General features: G+C 43.5%; 1 protein-coding gene across 8 annotated transcripts in view; it reads left to right on the top strand.

Annotated features, from left to right (window-relative positions):
• The window catches only part of SHANK2 (SH3 and multiple ankyrin repeat domains 2), a 250,193-nt gene extending 231,694 nt beyond the window's left edge, over positions 1 to 18,499 (top strand). For all 8 annotated transcript variants that reach the window (XM_077179594.1, XM_077179592.1, XM_077179591.1 and 5 more), the window contains 2 exons: positions 727 to 3,127; positions 11,787 to 18,499. In XM_077179594.1, coding sequence (XP_077035709.1) covers positions 727 to 3,127; positions 11,787 to 12,360 — 2,975 coding nt within the window. In that variant the 3' untranslated portion in view covers positions 12,361 to 18,499. The remainder of the gene's footprint in view (positions 1 to 726; positions 3,128 to 11,786) is intronic.

Here is an 18,499-nt window from a genome sequence, read left to right as displayed (position 1 = left end):
ATCCTGTTGATCAAATTGACTAAAATTCACCTTTTTTTTCATTTCAAATTATGGCAATAGATGTTATTACAATAAAGAAACAAAGAGCAGACCAAATTTGGCTTTCTTTGTTCTTGTTAGTAATTTTAGCAGTGACTTTTATCAATTTAGAAATGCATTATGCTGATGTAAAATTAGCATCCAAACTATCCCAGTATTACCCAGTTTATTTATGTTAAAAGCCATATTTGTAATGATATAATGTCATCTTTTGAAATGCAACATGATGGGGTTTTTTCCCAATAGGATCTTCACAGTCCCTTTGCTAAATTTCAATTGCATCTTAAAAATTCATTAAGTTTCTGAGTTGTTTTATTATATGCATTGTAGAGTATTGGAGCAAGGCAGAAGCAGCTCCTCTGCACAGAATATCTTCCCTGTTCAATAGTTTTCAAAGAAAATATGCTTTTCTACAGCCACCTTGCTGATACAATAACCCCAAACATTTGCTTATGCATCAGTTTAATTGAAATTCCATAACATCCTTTTCAATCCTGGCACCTGGGATGTCCAACAGGAAAGAATGATTATGGTGGGAATCAACCTAAAGGCCTCTTTTGGAATTTTGCATACTCCCCATTCCGTGGGGAATGCACCCTGGAATTTTGGGTTGGATGTAGAAATAGTACGGCGTGGGGGATCCTGGTGGATGTGGCAGTGTTTTAAAAGCACTCTCTGATTTTTCAGGAATAACAGAGGAAGAGCGGCAGTTTCTGGCCCCTCCTATGCTGAAGTTTACCAGAAGTCTTTCAATGCCTGACACCTCTGAAGATATCCCACCACCACCACAGTCCTTACCTCCCTCACCACCGCCACCTTCCCCCTCTCTGTACAACTCCCCCAAATCCCTGACCTCCCGGAGCTACGGAACGATCAAACCTCCATTTAACCAGAATTCAGGTGCAAAAATCTCTTTGGTTCGGCCCGAGAGCGTGGGGACGATGATCAGGGACAAAGGGATCTATTACCGGCGGGAGCTGGACCGGTACTCCCTGGACTCGGAAGACCTGTACAACCGGAGTGCCGCAGCTCAGGCCAATTTCAGGAGCAAGAGGGGCCAGATGCCAGAAAACCCCTATTCCGAGGTCGGGAAGATCGCCAGCAAAGCCGTTTACGTGCCGGCCAAGCCAGCCAGGAGGAAGGGGATGCTGGTGAAACAGTCCAATGTGGAGGACAGTCCAGAAAAGACCTGCTCTATTCCAATCCCAACCATCATCGTCAAAGAGCCATCCACCAGCAGCAGCGGGAAAAGCAGCCAAGGGAGCAGCATGGAGATCGATCCTCAGTCTTCGGAGCAGCCCGGACAGCTTCGGCCTGACGACAGCCTGGGAGTCAGCAGCCCGTTCGCAGCAGCCATCGCAGGGGCCGTGAGGGACAGGGAAAAGAGGCTGGAGGCAAGGCGCAATTCCCCGGCCTTCCTCTCCACAGACCTGGGAGACGAGGACGTTGGATTGACCCCACCGACACCACGGATGAGGCAGTCCAAGTTCACCGAGGAGGCGATGTTCAGCGGCGAGGATGGTTTCAGACAGCTCATGTCGCCATCTCCGATCCCCACCCCCAGGGAGCCCCCCGAAAACCTTTTTAACAGCAGCGAGCCCAGCAGCCAGAGCGACTCAAGGACATTGAACGCTCCGTCCAAAACGAAAGGCACTGACAACAGTATGGTGGCAGCCAAGCCCACGAGTGCTCCCGGCTCGGATAGCTATGTCCACCCGGTCACAGGGAAGCTGCTGGATCCAAACTCCCCACTTGCCCTCGCGCTCTCTGCCAGGGACAGAGCCATGAAAGAGCAGACGCAGCAGATTCCAGGCAAAGGGGACGCAGTCAAAACCGACCTTAACAAACCGCTTTACATCGACACCAAGCTGAGACCCAACATGGAAACGACTTTTCCTGTTACTGCCACTGTCACCAGGCAAAATACCCGCGGCCTGTTGAGACGGCAGGAGACTGAGAACAAGTACGAGATGGATGCAGGGAAAGAAAAGAAAGCTGAGGAGAAGAAGAACATGTTGATAAACATCGTGGATACCTCGCAGCAAAAATCAGCTGGCTTGTTGATGGTGCACACAGTGGATACGGCGAAGTCAGATGATATGCCCGAGGATGAGGAGGAAAAGGGAGCTGAGATGGAGCCGAGCCCGGAGAACTCCCCGCCAGAGAGGCCGGAGGGCAGCGAGGAAGCGGAGAGCGAGCTGAGCGTCCCTGCCGCACCCGAGCCCCCAGCTTCTCCCTGCAAAACCATCGTGGCCGCCAGCTCTGTGGACGACCCTGTCATCCTGCCTTTCCGCATCCCCCCGCCGCCCCTGGCCTCAGTGGACATCGACGAGGAGTTCCTGTTCACTGAGCCGCTGCCCCCTCCCTTGGAGTTTGCCAACAGCTTCGACATCCCCGACGACCGCGCGGTGCCCGGCTCGGCGCTGACAGACCTGGTGGCGCAGAGGAAGAACGGCACCCCTTCTCCCAGCCAGCCAGCAAACTCCTTGGACGGCAAAAAGCAAGTGGGTCTCTCAAACTGTTTGCCTGCATCCTTCCTGCCACCCCCCGACAGCTTCGACAACGTCGCCGACTCTGGGATCGAGGAGGTTGACAGTCGGAGCAGCAGTGACCATCACCTAGAGACAACCAGCACTATCTCAACGGTGTCCAGCATCTCTACCTTATCCTCGGAAGGGGGGGAGAACGTGGATACTTGTACAGTCTATGCAGATGGGCAAACATTTCTGGTGGACAAACCCCCAGTACCTCCTAAGCCAAAAATGAAGCCCATAATCAACAAAAGCAATGCACTTTACAAGGACGCGCTGATCGAGGAAACTGTAGACAGCTTTGTGATCCCTCCTCCCGCTCCGCCCCCGCCTCCCATCAGTGCCCAGCCCAACCTGGTGAAAGCTGTCCCCCAAAGGACATCCAAGCTTTGGGGGGACGTGCCAGAGGTGAAAAGCCCGATTCTCTCAGGCCCCAAGGCTAATGTCATTAGTGAATTGAACTCAATACTCCAGCAAATGAACAGAGAGAAATCCTCAAAGCCAGGGGAGGGATTGGAGTCGCCAACTGGAACGAAAACTGCGAGTCTCAGTACAAGGTAAAAGTAATTAACCAAATCATTTTCTAAAAAGGCTTGATCTTTTTTTTTTTTTTTTTGCCATCCCTTTGCTATCTTCTCCTGTAAATCACATAGATAAAAGAAAAGTGTACTCTGTATTTGCTTAACAAATAATCTGTGTCAAACAAGAATTTCTTACACTGTCAAGCATTTGTGTTGCCTACATAGTAGGACAAGAGCTTTCTCAGCCTTCAACTTCAAGGTTTGCACATACCTTTCTGTTGTTTTGATGTGAATTTCTTAGATTTCTCTTTAATTTTTTTTTTCTCTCTTTAATTTTTTTTCTCTTTAGTTTCTTCCCTTTTAAAATGGGGTGATAATTTAATTTTTCTTCAGTCTCATGAGGTATTTTGGCTTCAAACAGGTAAAAAGTGTTTTTGCCAAGGGTTGCTTTGCATTCACTGTGTGGTCTCATTTGATTCATGCTGAGACCTCTCCTAATCTACTTAATCATAAAGTATTTCAGAGAATTGCTCATTAAAAATCACTTTGCACTGTCCATGTTATCACTAAACCAGATCTGTATGAAATGTGGACATAATATCCTGAAATCCACAATTATTAAAAAGAGAAAGCTAATTTTGTATGTTTCAATAGGAGACTGAGGTATTTCTTCTTGCAAAAACACCATGCTGGCTTAGATTTTTAAAAAAAGGTGCCACCTAAGTCAATTTTATTAGAATTATTCTGGTGGTTAATAAATAGCATCAGCTTTGGAAAGCTGATGTACTTTGCAGGCATGAAGATAATTTGTTTTTAAGGGAAGGGTGTCTTTGCTGATTGCAAAGATTGCTCATTCAGAAAACAGTGTGATCCACAGCCTTGGCATCACACAGTTAGATATTATTTCCTGCAGGATGGAAGTCATCAAACTGGTGATGGTGAGGGAATTCAATTTTTAGAATTGAAAAATGGGAATAAAGCACAGAAATTCTGGAATTCCTCTCAGTGGCACTTGACTAAACGGAGAAGAAATTGAGCTGGGTCTGCAGGAAAAGCCTTCATACATGAAAAAACCCCACATTATTTTTGCTAGATGTTGATCATGTTTCTTGTTAAGCCCCATGAGCGTGTTGTCTGTAGCTTCATGTGTATAACATTATTTATCAGCTTCTATTTTTAAACTGAAAGGTACTTCCAGGTTACAGTGGAGATCTTTAGCATCCCTATTTTATTAGAAAATAACCAAGGCTACCGACTACAATGCACTGTAAATATGTAAAAGAACTCTCATTACTGAGAGGAAAATGAAAACTAGAAGTAAATTGAAATATTTTTTTTCTGTGAAAATACATTTTTAAAGGTATAAAGGCTGGGGAAAACTTGAAAAACTATAGCACTTCCCTAGAGGAAAGCAAACTGTTATGTAAGCAGAAGTAGCCCCATATGTTACCTTTTAGAGGAAGAGCTGACTTAGTGTTACAAATTTATGTTGTTTTTTTTTCTGTCCTTGAGGTTTTTTAATTTTTCTAACTCAGCTTTGGCAAATTACTGCATCTTCATGATGGAGTACAGAGGCTCAGCTGCAGGGGGGGAAATCCCCACCCAAAGCATTATTTCAATGGGGCTGAAATCCTGCTTCTTCCCTGAAAAGTAAACACAAACACTCATCTTTGCAAGCTGGAGAGAGGATCTGGGATGTAGCTGAGCCCAAAGAGCTATGAGGGCATAAATGGGATGAGTTGGCAGTGGCAAAGAGCAGCAAAACTCTTGGCTGTCATTTGACTGTGGGAGAAAACGACACCTCCACAGCATTCCCAGTGGGAACAGGAGACAAGAGGGCTGGGTTTTGTTTCCTGCCATTTTCCTGACTGATGTGATTGCTTCTTAATTATGAGCTGGATTGGAGCTGCTAAAACCACCAGGAAAGGATTTATTTTTTAAGCAAATAATAATCCAGGAGATAGCAGAAGAGAGCCAGCAATCTACAGATGCTGGAAGTGTGTTTGAGAAGGTGCTGCAGGCAGAGTCTTTTCATCTCAACCAGGGTAAGGCAGAGAGATGGAAGTGGAGATGTTCATTTGTGGAATCAGAAGCCCCATGGGTTTTCTTCACTGCTTTTACTCCAGCTTTATCTCTCTGAAAGTTAAATAAATTACAGCCTTTCTAGCCCAACTGCACGACTGACACAATTTTTTTACAAAGCTGTCAAATATTATGACCAAGGAATACCACCTTGTGAAAATTTCAAGTGTAAAAGCTAATGTTTAAATTTCAAAGGTAAAATTCCTGGAGTTCCTTGGTATTTTTTCCCCCCTAATACTCTAAAGCTTATAACAACCAATTGTTGATCTTGCAGCCCTTCCCTGTGAGGTAGCATTAGAAAGGGACCAAGGAATTTTGGCTCAGAAAAATCAGGGATTCTGCTGAATTAAAGAACAACTCGTTAGCTCTACAAACAGAGCAGTGATAATAAGTGGGCCTGTTCCTATCCTTCAGCCAAGGAGAAGGATTGGGAAGAGTTATAAATAGGAACAGCATTCACAGGCTCGCTTGGGCGGTGTTCGCAGCACAGGCAGCCTGATGAAATTAAAAATATGTATCTGCTTATGGGTCTATGCATGAAATTATAGGCTAGGTTGGAATCCTAAATTCCACTAGGAATTCTCTTTGCACAGCCAGTAGATGCAAAACTGGGGCTCGCTGAAGGCAGTTGCCCTGTTAGGGTGGCACAGGGGTGAATTAAACTACTGACAGTGGGGTAATGACTGGCTTCAGTAACACATAAAAACCCCTTCTTTGTGTGTTTTTGATAAATGGGGATTAGGGAGAGATCATTCTATGGTCCTGAACAGCATTTCTGAATTATTACATTGAGACCACCCTAAACTTGCTTTTATTCTCTGCATCTTGGTTTATCAATCATTTTCCATGGTGTATTTATAGTTTTCCCGTGGTTCTTATGGAGACGCCGAGCTTCAAGATTTTTAAATAGAGCATGGAAACGCTTGGCTGGAAACCATCTGCTCCTCCATCCTCAGTGGTAGTGGCCAGCCTGTGGGATAGGAAAAAGGAGCCCAGCAGGAGAAAGGAAAAGAGGAAGAAGTGAGAGAATGCCCTTGCTTACTTTGTATTAACTGAAGTGTAATTAAAGAGTTTGATCACGAGGTTCAGGAAGAGAGCTCCAGATCCCACTCCCAGTTTTGGCCACCTTTTACTTTGAGGAATTATGGCCATCAGTTGTGGTGACAGAGGTTTTAATCTGGTTTATCCATGTCCTCCTGCAGGCGAGGAGGACAGGACATGTCAACCACAATAAATGCAGCAGTGCTGTAAATCCACTTGAGAGGCCCCTGGCTTTTATAAGGAGCTGATGAAAGCACAGGGAGAAGAGCAGAGCAGGGCTTTCACTGGGAGAGAGGAGGAGTGTTTGTTCTGGCTGTGACCCTGCAGTCCTGTGGCAACATCAGGAGGCAGCCCCTGAGATCCAGGGCCTGAGTGTGGCTGAGGCAGGATAAACCTGGGGGCTGCCAGGGACACACAGCTCAGCCCCAGGGAACACAGCATCCTCCCTCCCTCCCTCGTGCCTCTGGAGCACTGATAAGGGGTAATGAACAGCAGCTCCTGCTGCTGTCCCACCAGCACCACACCAAAATGATCCATGGCTTGGCCAGAGGGAGAAACACATCCAGTTTTTCTGTGTTTGTCCAGCTCTGTTTGCACAATCCTGCAACCTCTGGGGCACATTGGCATCACTGCTGGTGGTGGGAAATACTCATGATAAGTGTGGGAGTTATGGAAGATGCTGTGGAACTGAGTCCTCTAGGAAGAATAACCTGCACTGTGCTGGAATAACAAGTTTTAAAAGTGAAACTGGCCAATGATTTTGGCCATCAGTGAATTAGTTTTTTTCATGAGTATTTGGAGAAGTTCCTTTTATTTTTCCACAAGCAGGTAAGGTAGAACAGAACTTAGCGGTGAGTCCTTTACAGGGAGTGATCCTGTGTTTGGTTTATGGTAAAGGATGTCTGGGTTTGGCAGAGGATGAAATAAGTGCCTTGGTTTTTCACTTGCTGCTCTCCCATTAGACTCATTTCACATTGTTAACTGTTTGCCAGCCAATTTCACAGGATTGCTTGCTTTGTCAGTGATTTCTGCAGTGTTTCAGTCATTCCATTTTGTCATTTTTATTTGCTGTCATGACTGCTGTTGTCAGAGGAGGGCCATGCTGAAGTGCCATGAAGTAAGTGCCAACCATAAAGCATGGACTATTCTGTGTTGTACATTCTGCTGCTTTTTGATGCTCACCCATTGTTATTGCATTTCAGTGACTTTGGTGGTGACTGTGTTTCTCACAGTGCAGTGTGGATTAGATCATCCTAATCCAGAAATGGTAGCCATCCTAAAATGGGACCTAGGATGTCATCTCAAGGTGAAATAAAAGCCACACTCATCAGAGGAGTACTCAGAAAATGTGTTGCTGACATGAGCACATAAGACCAGATCCCTGAATGTGTCTGAGCACCTAAACAAGGGGCAGGACTTTTCAGATATGGCCAGATTCTGCCAGATTTTGGGAGGTGGAGGGGTGGGGAGGGATGATTAATACAGTTTTACACACCTGTGTGAGGCTAAAAGTAAAGACAAACCAGCCTGTGTGGTCGTCTTGTCCTTGAAAGCTGTGGAATTCCCCCCGTTCTCTTCCAGCTTCCCTTTCCCCTGCAGTTATCCAAGCAGAGAGGGCTGAGGCTGCCTCCTGGCCTAGCACCATCCCCTTCCTGCTGCTCTCCAGACATTTCACATGGAAACTCCTGCTCCTGCACAGACAGACTCCCACAGCCCTTCCTGACTGTTCCTCCCTGGCAGCAGACACAGAGCATCTCTCAATTCTTCTCCCCGGAACAACGCCCTTGTGAGGAGCTCTGCATCCTGCCAGTCATCACGTCGGCCCTTGTTCTGCACCTGCCCCCAAAACACACAGCTCTTGCCTTACTTTCCTGCCATGCAATTTGCCTCTGACAACAGAGTAAAAAAATTAAGAGGTGAAGGCAAAGTTTGGGGTTTGTGCGGCCTCCAAGATCTGTAAGAATTTAATTTCTTGCAGCACCCCTATACAGCTTCTTCATTCTTGGTTTTAAAAGTGTTTTCCTTTGATACAATGGAAAAGCTGTGTCAGAACCAGCAAGTCTTCTGGAAAGTTCTGGGCTAAAACAGCTCCCAGGAGCTGAGAATGATATGGGGTTCTTATTTTTCCATGGGAGCTGCTGCACTGATTTGCCTCTGATATTAAGTTAACAGTAAATTTGAATCTTGCAAATATAATTTAAAATTTAAAAGAATTTTTTGGCTACAAGCTGTGCTGATGGCTTTTATACTTGGAGGCCATGTGGTTGTGACATATAGGTTATATATTTTGATTTTAATATGAAGCAACATAATGGGCATTGCAATCAGTGCAGGCTCACAGCAGCAAATGTTTATAAATTACCACCATATGCTGATTCTAATAGAGCAACATTTATTTAAAATAATTATCATACTTTTCACCTTTTTTTTTTTAATGAAGTTTGGGGTTTGGCAGGTTTCATATGGATTTGACATGTTTAGGATAACAGATGATCAAATAAGGCATAAGAAATTGTGATTAAAAATGATTAAAGATCCGGAAACCCCGTAACACAACAAACCCTGCCTGCTCTCCAGCTGGAACCTGCTCCCTCCTTATTGACCAGGCTGCCAACCAACCATAAAATGCAAGACAGATGATGGTTTCAAGGCTGTGTCTGCACCCCAGATCATGTGGGGAGATGTCATATATTATAATTTAGGATGCATAGGAGTTACATAAATATCCTTAGGTTTGTTTTTTTTCCCTTGGATTACAATTACAGTGCAGCACAAAAAAATGTAGTTGATAGGGCAGGTGGAAAAGGGGGAAAAGAACATGGGAAAGTAATCTTGGAGTGAAAGGCATGGAACTGAAAGCCTGGCAGACTTCCCTGAGCTTCACCAGGGCTGTGCCCATGCCATGAGATCTGAGTACTCACACGGCTCTGAACTGAGTTGGTGTTGAAACCTCTGCAATCAGCTAAAAAAATCTTATCCCTATCTCAGAGTTTTGTTTTCATAATCATCAGCCCTGAACCTCTGGCTTGGAAAAAGCCAGATGCTCTCAGCTCTCCTGCTGCTGCTTGCAGCCATGTGAAGCCAATGTTTTGATCCAGGCTGACAGGAAGCAAAGGACCAGGATGCCTGGGATGCTTTGCTCACCCTGACAATTCCTGCCCATGAGGCTGAGAAAGTTAGGGAACACCAGCCAAGGAATACTTCAAATGAGAGCACAGAGTTTATTTTTGGGGAGTTTGTTTCTTCTATCTTAACATCCTTTATTTAATTTCTTGAACAAGGCTGGGCAGGGAGTCTTTAAGAGGAGCAGTCTGAAGGAGAAGCAGCAAAAATGAGTTGCAAAGCACTGAGCCTGGAGCTGTCAGTCAAGCAGTAGAAATTATCTTTCGTCACCTGGAATAAAAGAAGGTGTATTTTCATCATCCATTTGATCTTGCCACAATGGGTGTAAATACAAAACCCTAATTTCTAGTATTTGCAAGACAGGAAAGTTAAGTAGAAGGGTGATTGCAGGTAAAGATCAGGGATTCATTTCCCTATTTATACAAAGCTCATTCTTGCCATCCCTCGGATAGCACTACCCCAACCTTTCTCAAAGAAGGCTTTTTCTTGGTTTTAAATTATATCATGCCTTAGTAATGAGTGTGAGACTCCTAGCGCTAAGGTAAAGGAGGTGGAAATAACTCGTTCCCCTTGGTTAGTAGAATTTAATAGTCTCTTGCCACAGACTTTTTATTTATAAGAATGCTTAGCTCCAGCCTTGGAAGACAATGAAAGCCATTAGGTGCCAAAAACATCACAGGGAGCACTCAAAACCTTGCCAAGTGTTTCCTTTCTGTGTTAAATTACAAAGCCATAAGTGCTGGAAGCATTGCTCCTACTGGGTTTTAAGTGAAGTACCAATCTTCCAAAGAGATCCCCCTGTTCCCATTGAAATCCATGGAGCAGCCTGTGGGAAATCAGTGCAAATGTTGGTGTGAATTAGATGTGGGTTCTCCCAAAAGTGATTCTCAGTGCTCTCCTCATGACAGGGAGCTTTATTTGAAGGGGACCTGCCGAGCTGTCAGTGTGGCAGAGCTGCACCTCCCTGGGCTCTGGGTTGGTGTGAAGGGCCAAAGCCCCAGGGGTGATTCAGGGAACACTCTCAGGGCTCTCCACAGGCAGCAGCCAGCCAGGGAATCACTGTCTCCAGCTCAGGGCTGCAGTGGGGGAGGAAGGGATTAATAACCCCTTTGGTAGCACTGCCCCATGTTGCCATTACCCTGATTTTCCTTCATCTCCTTCAGTTCTTTTCTGCACAGCAGTGCAGAATTAATGCTGTGCTGGGTTCATGGGAGCATTTCCATCTGACATCATGCACCTAAGCCATCCTCAGTCCTGCCCAGGCAGGACAGGCCAGGCCTGGGGACAGTGTGGCACTCAAAAACAGAACTCAGGAACAGAGGGCTTGTGTCAGGGTCTGCACAGCAAATCTCAGTACAGCATCAGCCACATCATCCTCTGGACTCCATGGCATTGCTCCCAGGATAAATAAACTCATCCTTTGGTCTGCAAGTGCTTTAGACTAGTGGTCTGAAGGTTTTCCCAGTTGGCAGGTTATTTCTGAAGTGAAGAACTCTGGAGCTCCAGGCATGCAAGGGCTCTGTGGAGTGTCCTGAAGTGTGCACGCTGACCAGCAGGCTCTTCCCATGGGAGTGAGGGCTGTGGGGTCAAGCCTTTGATGACATGAACAGACCCAAACCTTCTAAATTTGCTTCTGTAGCCAGCAGGCAGAAGCAGAGGGTCGTGTTCCTTCACCCACCCTGTCAGGCTGGGCATCAGAGCGAGCCTCTCAGCGAGGTTCATGCCTGCTTCATTCCTAATCTGAAACTCATTTTCTTTAGGCAGAACTTGACCCCAGCTACATCACCTCCAGTCATGCACAGGAAAAAGAATTTTGTCTCCTTAATTTTGTGGTGAAACTGCCAGAGTATAATTTCTCTGTGGAAGGAAATAGACACTGAGATGTTTTAGGCACCTTAGAAGAATTGTTTTATGTTTAAAGCATGGATAGAAAGGGAAATAAGAGCAGCTTGTTCTATAAACTACAAACATGCTGCAAAATTCACTGAGTGAAGCCCAAAGATCCAAAATCCAGCATTCCTGAAACTTTCCACCACTGCAATTATTGGCTATGTTATGTGTAAAGCCAGAACTGAAGAACTAAAGGATTCCAACCCTCCACGTAGCAAAGGGAAGGTCAACTCCTGGTCGTGCTTTGCTGAGAGTACAAAATGCTCGTGTGCTTGTTCCACTCAGCACTTCTGATTTAATTTGGGAACAGGTATTAAAAAGGGAGAGAATATGCTCTGGAAGCATGTTTTTTCCTGGACTGCTCATAAGCAAATGTTCTGTCTTTAACTATGGCTTACCATTGGTGCTGGTTTCTGGGAAAGAGTCGATGATACTGTTTCTGTACTTGTAGTTAAAATGTGAAACTCCCCAAGCACTGCCATGCTGTAATGACCACGTGCTGGTGGGGCCATGCTGGTGGCCAGCAGCTCTAACTGTGCCTGTCTGTTTGCCCTTGCAGGAGCACGGAAGTCATGAGTACTGTCTCAGGTACACGAAGTACAACAATCACTTTCACTGTCCGACCCGGAGCCAGCCAGCCGATCTCACTGCAGAGCAGGTCCCCAGACTATGACAGCAGGACCTCAGGAGCAAGGCACGCTCCCAGCCCTGTGGTTTCACCAACAGAGATTAATAAAGACATCCTGCCTGCTCCTCTGACTGCTTCTGCTTCAGCCTCATCTCCTTCTCCAACTCTGTCCGATGTATTTAGCCTACCCAGCCAGCCCCCTTCTGGGGACTTATTTGGCTTGACCACAGGGCGCAGCAGGTCTCCTTCTCCCTCCATATTACAACAGCCAATCTCAAATAAGCCTTTTACAACTAAGCCTGTCCACCTGTGGACTAAACCAGATGTGGCAGATTGGTTGGAAAGTCTAAACTTAGGTGAACATAAAGAAACATTTATGGACAATGAAATAGATGGCACACATTTACCAAATCTACAGAAGGAAGATCTGATAGACCTTGGAGTGACTAGAGTTGGGCACAGAATGAACATAGAAAGAGCTTTGAAGCAGCTGCTGGACAGATAAGAATAGCTATCTTGCCTCACAAACTTCTGTTGATAACTAGAGATGGGCTGGTACTGACATACCCCAAATGCCTTGTCTGTCTGCGAGTGCCAGCAAAATTGGGGGGGAGGGGGAAAACAGATGAATTCCTGGTACTCAGGAGATGTAGACTGTCTGCTACATGCCCAAACACAAACCTAAAGATGCTAAAGAAGTGGGGCCATTTTATTTCAAAGCTGTGGGGAGATGTGAGAGAGAGACAATTGTTAACTTCAAAACTCTTGATACTGCCCTTGGCTGGGACCGTTGTGTGACAATTTTCTTTTAAAATTGCAAACATTTCAGGGTTTCTTTGACTGACAGAAAAAAAAAATTGCATTTTATTTTATTCTCTCCTTGGCATTCAGTCTCCAAGCAGGCTGCCTTCCCCAGCCCTTGGTTCATTTTAAGAGGACAGGTTGCTCCATTACCACTCAAACCCAGTTTTATCAGTAGCAGGGATATTGAGGCGGGCACAGGAGTTCGTATTCCTCTTTTTTTACTGGCATAGCTCCCTGATCTGTTGGCAGTGAAGCTGGTTGTTCTGCTGGGGTCAGTCCAATGGTAACCTTGCTCTGTTTTACCTAGTATTTCTTTATTTCTGCAGTGGTATTTAGCACTCTTCCAAGGTGGCAGAACAAGTTCAGTGCACGCTCCATTGACGTGGCCTGTAGGATGGTGCAGATGTTGAGTAAAGGCTGAGGAGGGACCACACTTAGAGGTACAGCAAAGTGAAGCTAGTTTGAACCTGAGACCCCCCCCACCAACCAGTTCTCAACCAGCTCAGCTGGTGCTGAGTCAAAATATGAACTCCACGAGCCAGGACAAACTTTGGTGTGCAGGCACAGCTTGGGACCTGACAGTGAGACACTGAGAGAGGCTGAGCCCTGGGAGGTGCTGCTTAATTCAGTGAGTGGTAAGTGCCTGGGTATTTTGAACAGCAGGCTGAGAAGGAAGGAAAAGAGAGATGAATGTTCCCATTGAAGTCAGTGGGAAGTGTGCCAGGATCTGAAGTGAGAGAGGGATTTCAGCCTGTTAGGATGGAAATGCTTCAGATCCTTGAGAGGAGGCAGAGAGGTGATGCCAAGCTGGAAAGAGCTGTCGAGTGTCTCGGGGTGTGAGGGCTGGGGAGGGATCCAGGCTCTCATTTTGTCACTGCTGGCAGGAACTGGCTCTGGACAGGGACAGAGGGCTGGGCACAGCCCATTCCTTGGCACGAGAGGTGGGAGCACCCTGCCAGAATCCAGGGCTGGGAGTGGGGCAGGCAGAACTTTCCGGGAGACTTCCGTCAGCAGGGGAGAAACACCCATGGCTGGTTCACACGGCTTTGTTTTTTTTAAAAAAAAAAATAATATTGTTATTATTATTTTTTTCAACTTTCAAGTTAACAAGTCTCTCTCTGCATGTTTGAACTCCCCCTTGTAATTAACACCTCTGAATATCTGTGAGTTTTGTAGGACTTTCTGGACAGAATATTCAAGATGTTCAAGGTGGGTAAATTGGGTGTGGATGGCTAAACTGCCTCCCTACCAAACTTTCAGGTTCCCTTACATTTTGCAAGGTACCTGAACTTTCTTTCCTTGATATGGTCCTTGATATGGTCCAGCCTATCTCTAATTTTTTTATTATTGTGATTATTTTTTGCTCACAAACAAGTGTCTAATTAGGTCTGCAACAGCCCTAGTATGAGTACATAAAGTTTAGCATTTTAAATATCTTTCTTTACTGCAAGTTTAAATAGTTGTACAGATAGTTTATAAGCACAATATTTTAAGAAAATAAGTGGCTGGTCTACTGGGCAGCCTTTGTGCCACTTCAGTGCTAGGAAGTTAAAAACAGAAAAAAAACAAACAAAAAAAAAGAAAAAAAAAACTTTTTGTGGTTTACTACTATTTCTGTGGAATAATTATAAAGTCTTGACCTTTTTAAAATCAACCTCATTTGGATGCATCTGAACCAGCAGAGCTGTGTTATATTTTCTATCTTTGCTAGAACTTCTACAGAGGAGGATGAATATTTCTTCAAAAGTGGTTACAGTTACCAACGCATTGGAAACTCATAAAAATCAACTTATTTAAGCCTCCTGCCCCCTTTATGGAACAGCAAATCTCTTGACTTAACATCTGTTACTGCACTCTGTTTGTATCTGGGGAGTTCCAAGGAACCTTGTCACAAAAACGAAGCACTGAGGCTGTTTTGCTGTCGAGGAGTGCTGAGTTTTTCCATGGGAGGTGTAGAAAATGGCAGTTCCACTCAGATAGGTCGATGCAGGCAACTTGAGGCCATCACACACTTTAAGAAGTGAAAAAAAAAAAAAGAAAAAAAAAAAAAAGAAAAGGTAATTTAGCCATCTTTTGTCTTCCATTTGGTGATACGACAGAATTCAGTAAATAAACCACTGATGCCATGCTCTCTCTTTTTTTTTTTTTAATTTTTTTTTTGTTTGTTTCTTTGGGTACAGTTGCTATTACCTCTATAACACGTGCCAGAAATACATTAGGAAATAAATACAGTAGTAAAAGAAAAAAAAAAAAAAACCAACATAGAAGTTGACTTTTAAAGCTGCTTTTTTTGGATCACAACCTTCTTCTGGTTGGTTGAACTTGCCCTGAGCAAGGCTGACACACCCAGTAACTCCCAGGTGGGACCGTCCCTTCCTCACACAGGTGTGGCTCCTGCTCGGGCATCTCTTCAGGTACTCCAAGAGCAGGTGCAAAATCGAGCAGGTCAAAGAGCTGAAAGGGAATAGTTTTATTTTTCACCTTGTGTCCTATGAAGCAAAAAGGTAAGGAGACCTGAGGGGACCTACTTGGACCACCAGAATGCACCTCTGCCAAGTCGAGTTCGGTCTCCAGCTCTGAGGGGTGGTTTGAAACAAAAAAAAGAAAGCAATAGTAACAGATAACGCCGTGGCCTCCGAGTATTTTCACCAGGGGGGAGGAGAGAAGACCCATTTCTTTCATGCTACTCTGATAGTGAAAAAACAAAGTCATTAGAGATCTATGATATTCTGGGTTTTAGGATCAACTTTTGTTTATATACTGTAATTTAAATAAATTGCATTTACATGCCTAGTTTCTGTAATATTTGTGTATACAATACCAAAATCTTACAAGATGTAAATTGTGTATAACTGCACAGACTCCTTGCCCTAGGTGTCTGAGAACATTTTAAGTTTAATTCATATATTATAAAATGACTAGATGTGACTGTTGATTTACAGAATTTACATATCACAAAGAAGTTAATTATTTGTGGTACTTAAGTTAATAAAAAAATAGTGATTTTTTTTTTTTCTTTTCCTCTCCGTTCTTAGAAAGCATTACCCAGTTGATCTGGCGATGATTATGTGTATGAGCCACAAATATTGATAATTTTTCCATTACATTTTTTCTTTTCTTTTCTAGATACTAATATGTTTCTCGCTATAGTTTGTGTAACAACTTGTGTTCACGTTATCTATGTTGCTGTAATTTTTGTGCTTTAATTCCTCTTATTTCGACTGATTAAAAAAAAAAAATCAAGCTCCTGTAACTTGCACTTTTCCCCAATCCTTAATACTCTTGTATGGCAACCAAAATTACTGTAAGAAATAAATATAATATTGCACTAAGGGTGTGGTTCTGATTGCAAACAGAGAACACTGTCTGGATTTTTATTAAAAAAGAAAAAAAAAATTAGTTGCCAAAAATATTTGCAATTTGTTATTGAAACCGCATAAAATGCTTTAACAAAATGTAGATAGAACTAAGGGAAATTTATTGATTTATTGTTGGGAAAAGCATTTCCTGGTTATTCCTTTTTTTTTTTTTGTTAAAGCATTCCTTATGCCTGATGTTCTGTTCATTTACTGAATTTCAGGGGTCACGCTTGAAATCTGGAAAAGCAGGAAACTTTGAAGGGGACAGGTAGAAAACTGCATTACCTGATTTTTTTTTTTTTTAATTTTTTTTTTTTTTTTTTGCCTTAAGGTGGAATTCCGAAATGCGTGGAATGTTCTTTGTTCGGGTGGAACAAAGCACAGCCCCAAGCTTCAGTGCTGCTGCTGCTCTGCGATTTCACAGGCACTGAAAAGTGGGGGTTTAGGGATTTTATTTTCATTTGGGGCTGGGTTTTCTCTGGGGCAGAGCAGCTGTGAAGAGGGGAGGAGGGAACAGCGCTCCTTGTCCGACTTTGTGCATCTTGTGACTTTGAAATCTGTACCAGCGGGCTCTGTTTGTACTGTGAATAAACAAGGCTGCAAATGGAAAAAAAAAAACAAACCAACCAAACGAAAAGAAAACAAAAAACCAGGAAACAATTCTCATCTTCTTTTGGCTTAAGTTAAAGATTTGTTTTTCTGTCTTTAAATGGTGATGCAATGAAGAGTATTTTTTATTTTTATTTTCTAAGATATTGGAATAAATGCCTAGAACCGTTGCGATTTGGTTTCATACGTTCCTTAACTATGAATCTCTTCTCAGCTGTCATTCTAGCTCATCATTTTTGTAGCCCCCTGTTATTATTTCTCTCATGATTTCCCAACAACAATTACTTGGCAGCTTTGTTTTGTTAAAAACATAAACTAGAACCAGCCTGTTTGGGTTTTTTTTTTAATTTACTTATTTCAGGTATTGTGGCAAACATCTGTGTATCCAAATAAAGTCAGGTATTTCCAGGGCAAAACAAAGAATGCTTTGCAATTGTCACTGCTTGTTGGCCAAAGAAATGAGAAGAGTTGATCATTGCTGTCATTGTGTATCAATGTGTTCTGCTTTATTCTTTGGTTTCTGTATTTTTTTCTGTATTTTTTTTCCTGTATTTTCCTGCATTTCGTGGACTTTCATCCCCTCTGTCCTTGGCTGGGCCACCCAGAGTAGCACGATTGTAACAACGCTTCAGAATGTGTGTTTTTTTTAAAAAACAAAACAAAACAAAAACAAAACAACAAAAAAAAATTGTATGTGCCTTATAATTTTCCACCTGGATCAGCTACACTGTATTTCACATAAAAAGCTTTATCTTCAAGGTGTTCAGTACCTGACAAACAGAGAGTGCTGGGGTTGGAGTGAGCTCTGTGTCACTGCTTTAGGAAACACTGAGGAGCTGCAGTGACTCAGACCTTATCTCGCCACATTTTTTGGCATTGTGAGCCTGATTTCAAGTCTTCTATTCAAATCAGGCAAGCAAGAGGGGGAAAAGAAATGAGATGAGACTGTTATTTTGGGTTCAGTTCACTGCCATAAATCCTGGGTGGGTGGTACAATTGACATGGGCTGTGTTTCACAGACGAGGTAATAATGATAAATAAATAAACCAAGTGGACTCGATGCCATTAAGTCTGCCACAAACTGGTTCTGTGCCACTGACATCTAGTGGAACCTAATGGACACTGTCTCAGAGCAATATCAGACCTTTAAAAATATTTATTTATTTATTTACTTTCAACTACTGTCATTCTTTCTACAAGAAGCCGTTTTAGAAAATTTTGTACTGTTGTTATTTAGGTTGGCCTGAGTATTTAGGCCTTTACTATTTTACAGAAAGGCTGACTGTATAATTACACAAATTATACATGAATGAGAAGTCTTTAATGTGTTTTCTGGTCTCTCTGTGCTTATGTTTTCTCAGTTTTCTGTTTTGAACGTCAGCATCTCCATGTGATACTTCATTTGCATCCGGCATGGTTTTTGATGGGAATATAGGTTTTGTCTCCAGTACTGTAAACCTTGGACTGTTTTGAACCATTTCTGACACTACAACCTGATGAACAACAGCCTGTTCAGCTCCAAATTGTGAAAAAAAATAAAAATAAAAATAAAAAAGAGTTTTGAGGTTAGGAAGCAGTTCAGAACAGCTGGGGGGCATTGCCCTGATGTGCTTGCAGTGCTGAAGTTTGGTTTCTCCAATAAAATTCCAGTTGTTTTTTTCCTCAGGACTGATGCCAGGAGGAATCCGTGCACGTGTGTGTGAGTTCTTGTACGCTTTCAATGTAAAGGTCCTTGGGCAGCCTTAGAAAACAATGTACAGATAGGACACCAGTGTTGCATGTGCTTAAACCTGTACTGGAATCAATGTCGCCGTGTACCTGTTTGCTTTGGAAATCTGAAGAGAATACAATATACAGAAACCTCAAAATCTA

Source organism: Agelaius phoeniceus, chromosome 6, assembly GCF_051311805.1.
Source record: "Agelaius phoeniceus isolate bAgePho1 chromosome 6, bAgePho1.hap1, whole genome shotgun sequence".
Lineage (NCBI taxonomy): Eukaryota > Metazoa > Chordata > Aves > Passeriformes > Icteridae > Agelaius > Agelaius phoeniceus.
The sequence above is the reverse complement of the archived record's forward strand: the minus strand, read 5'-3'. Positions and strand labels throughout refer to the sequence as shown.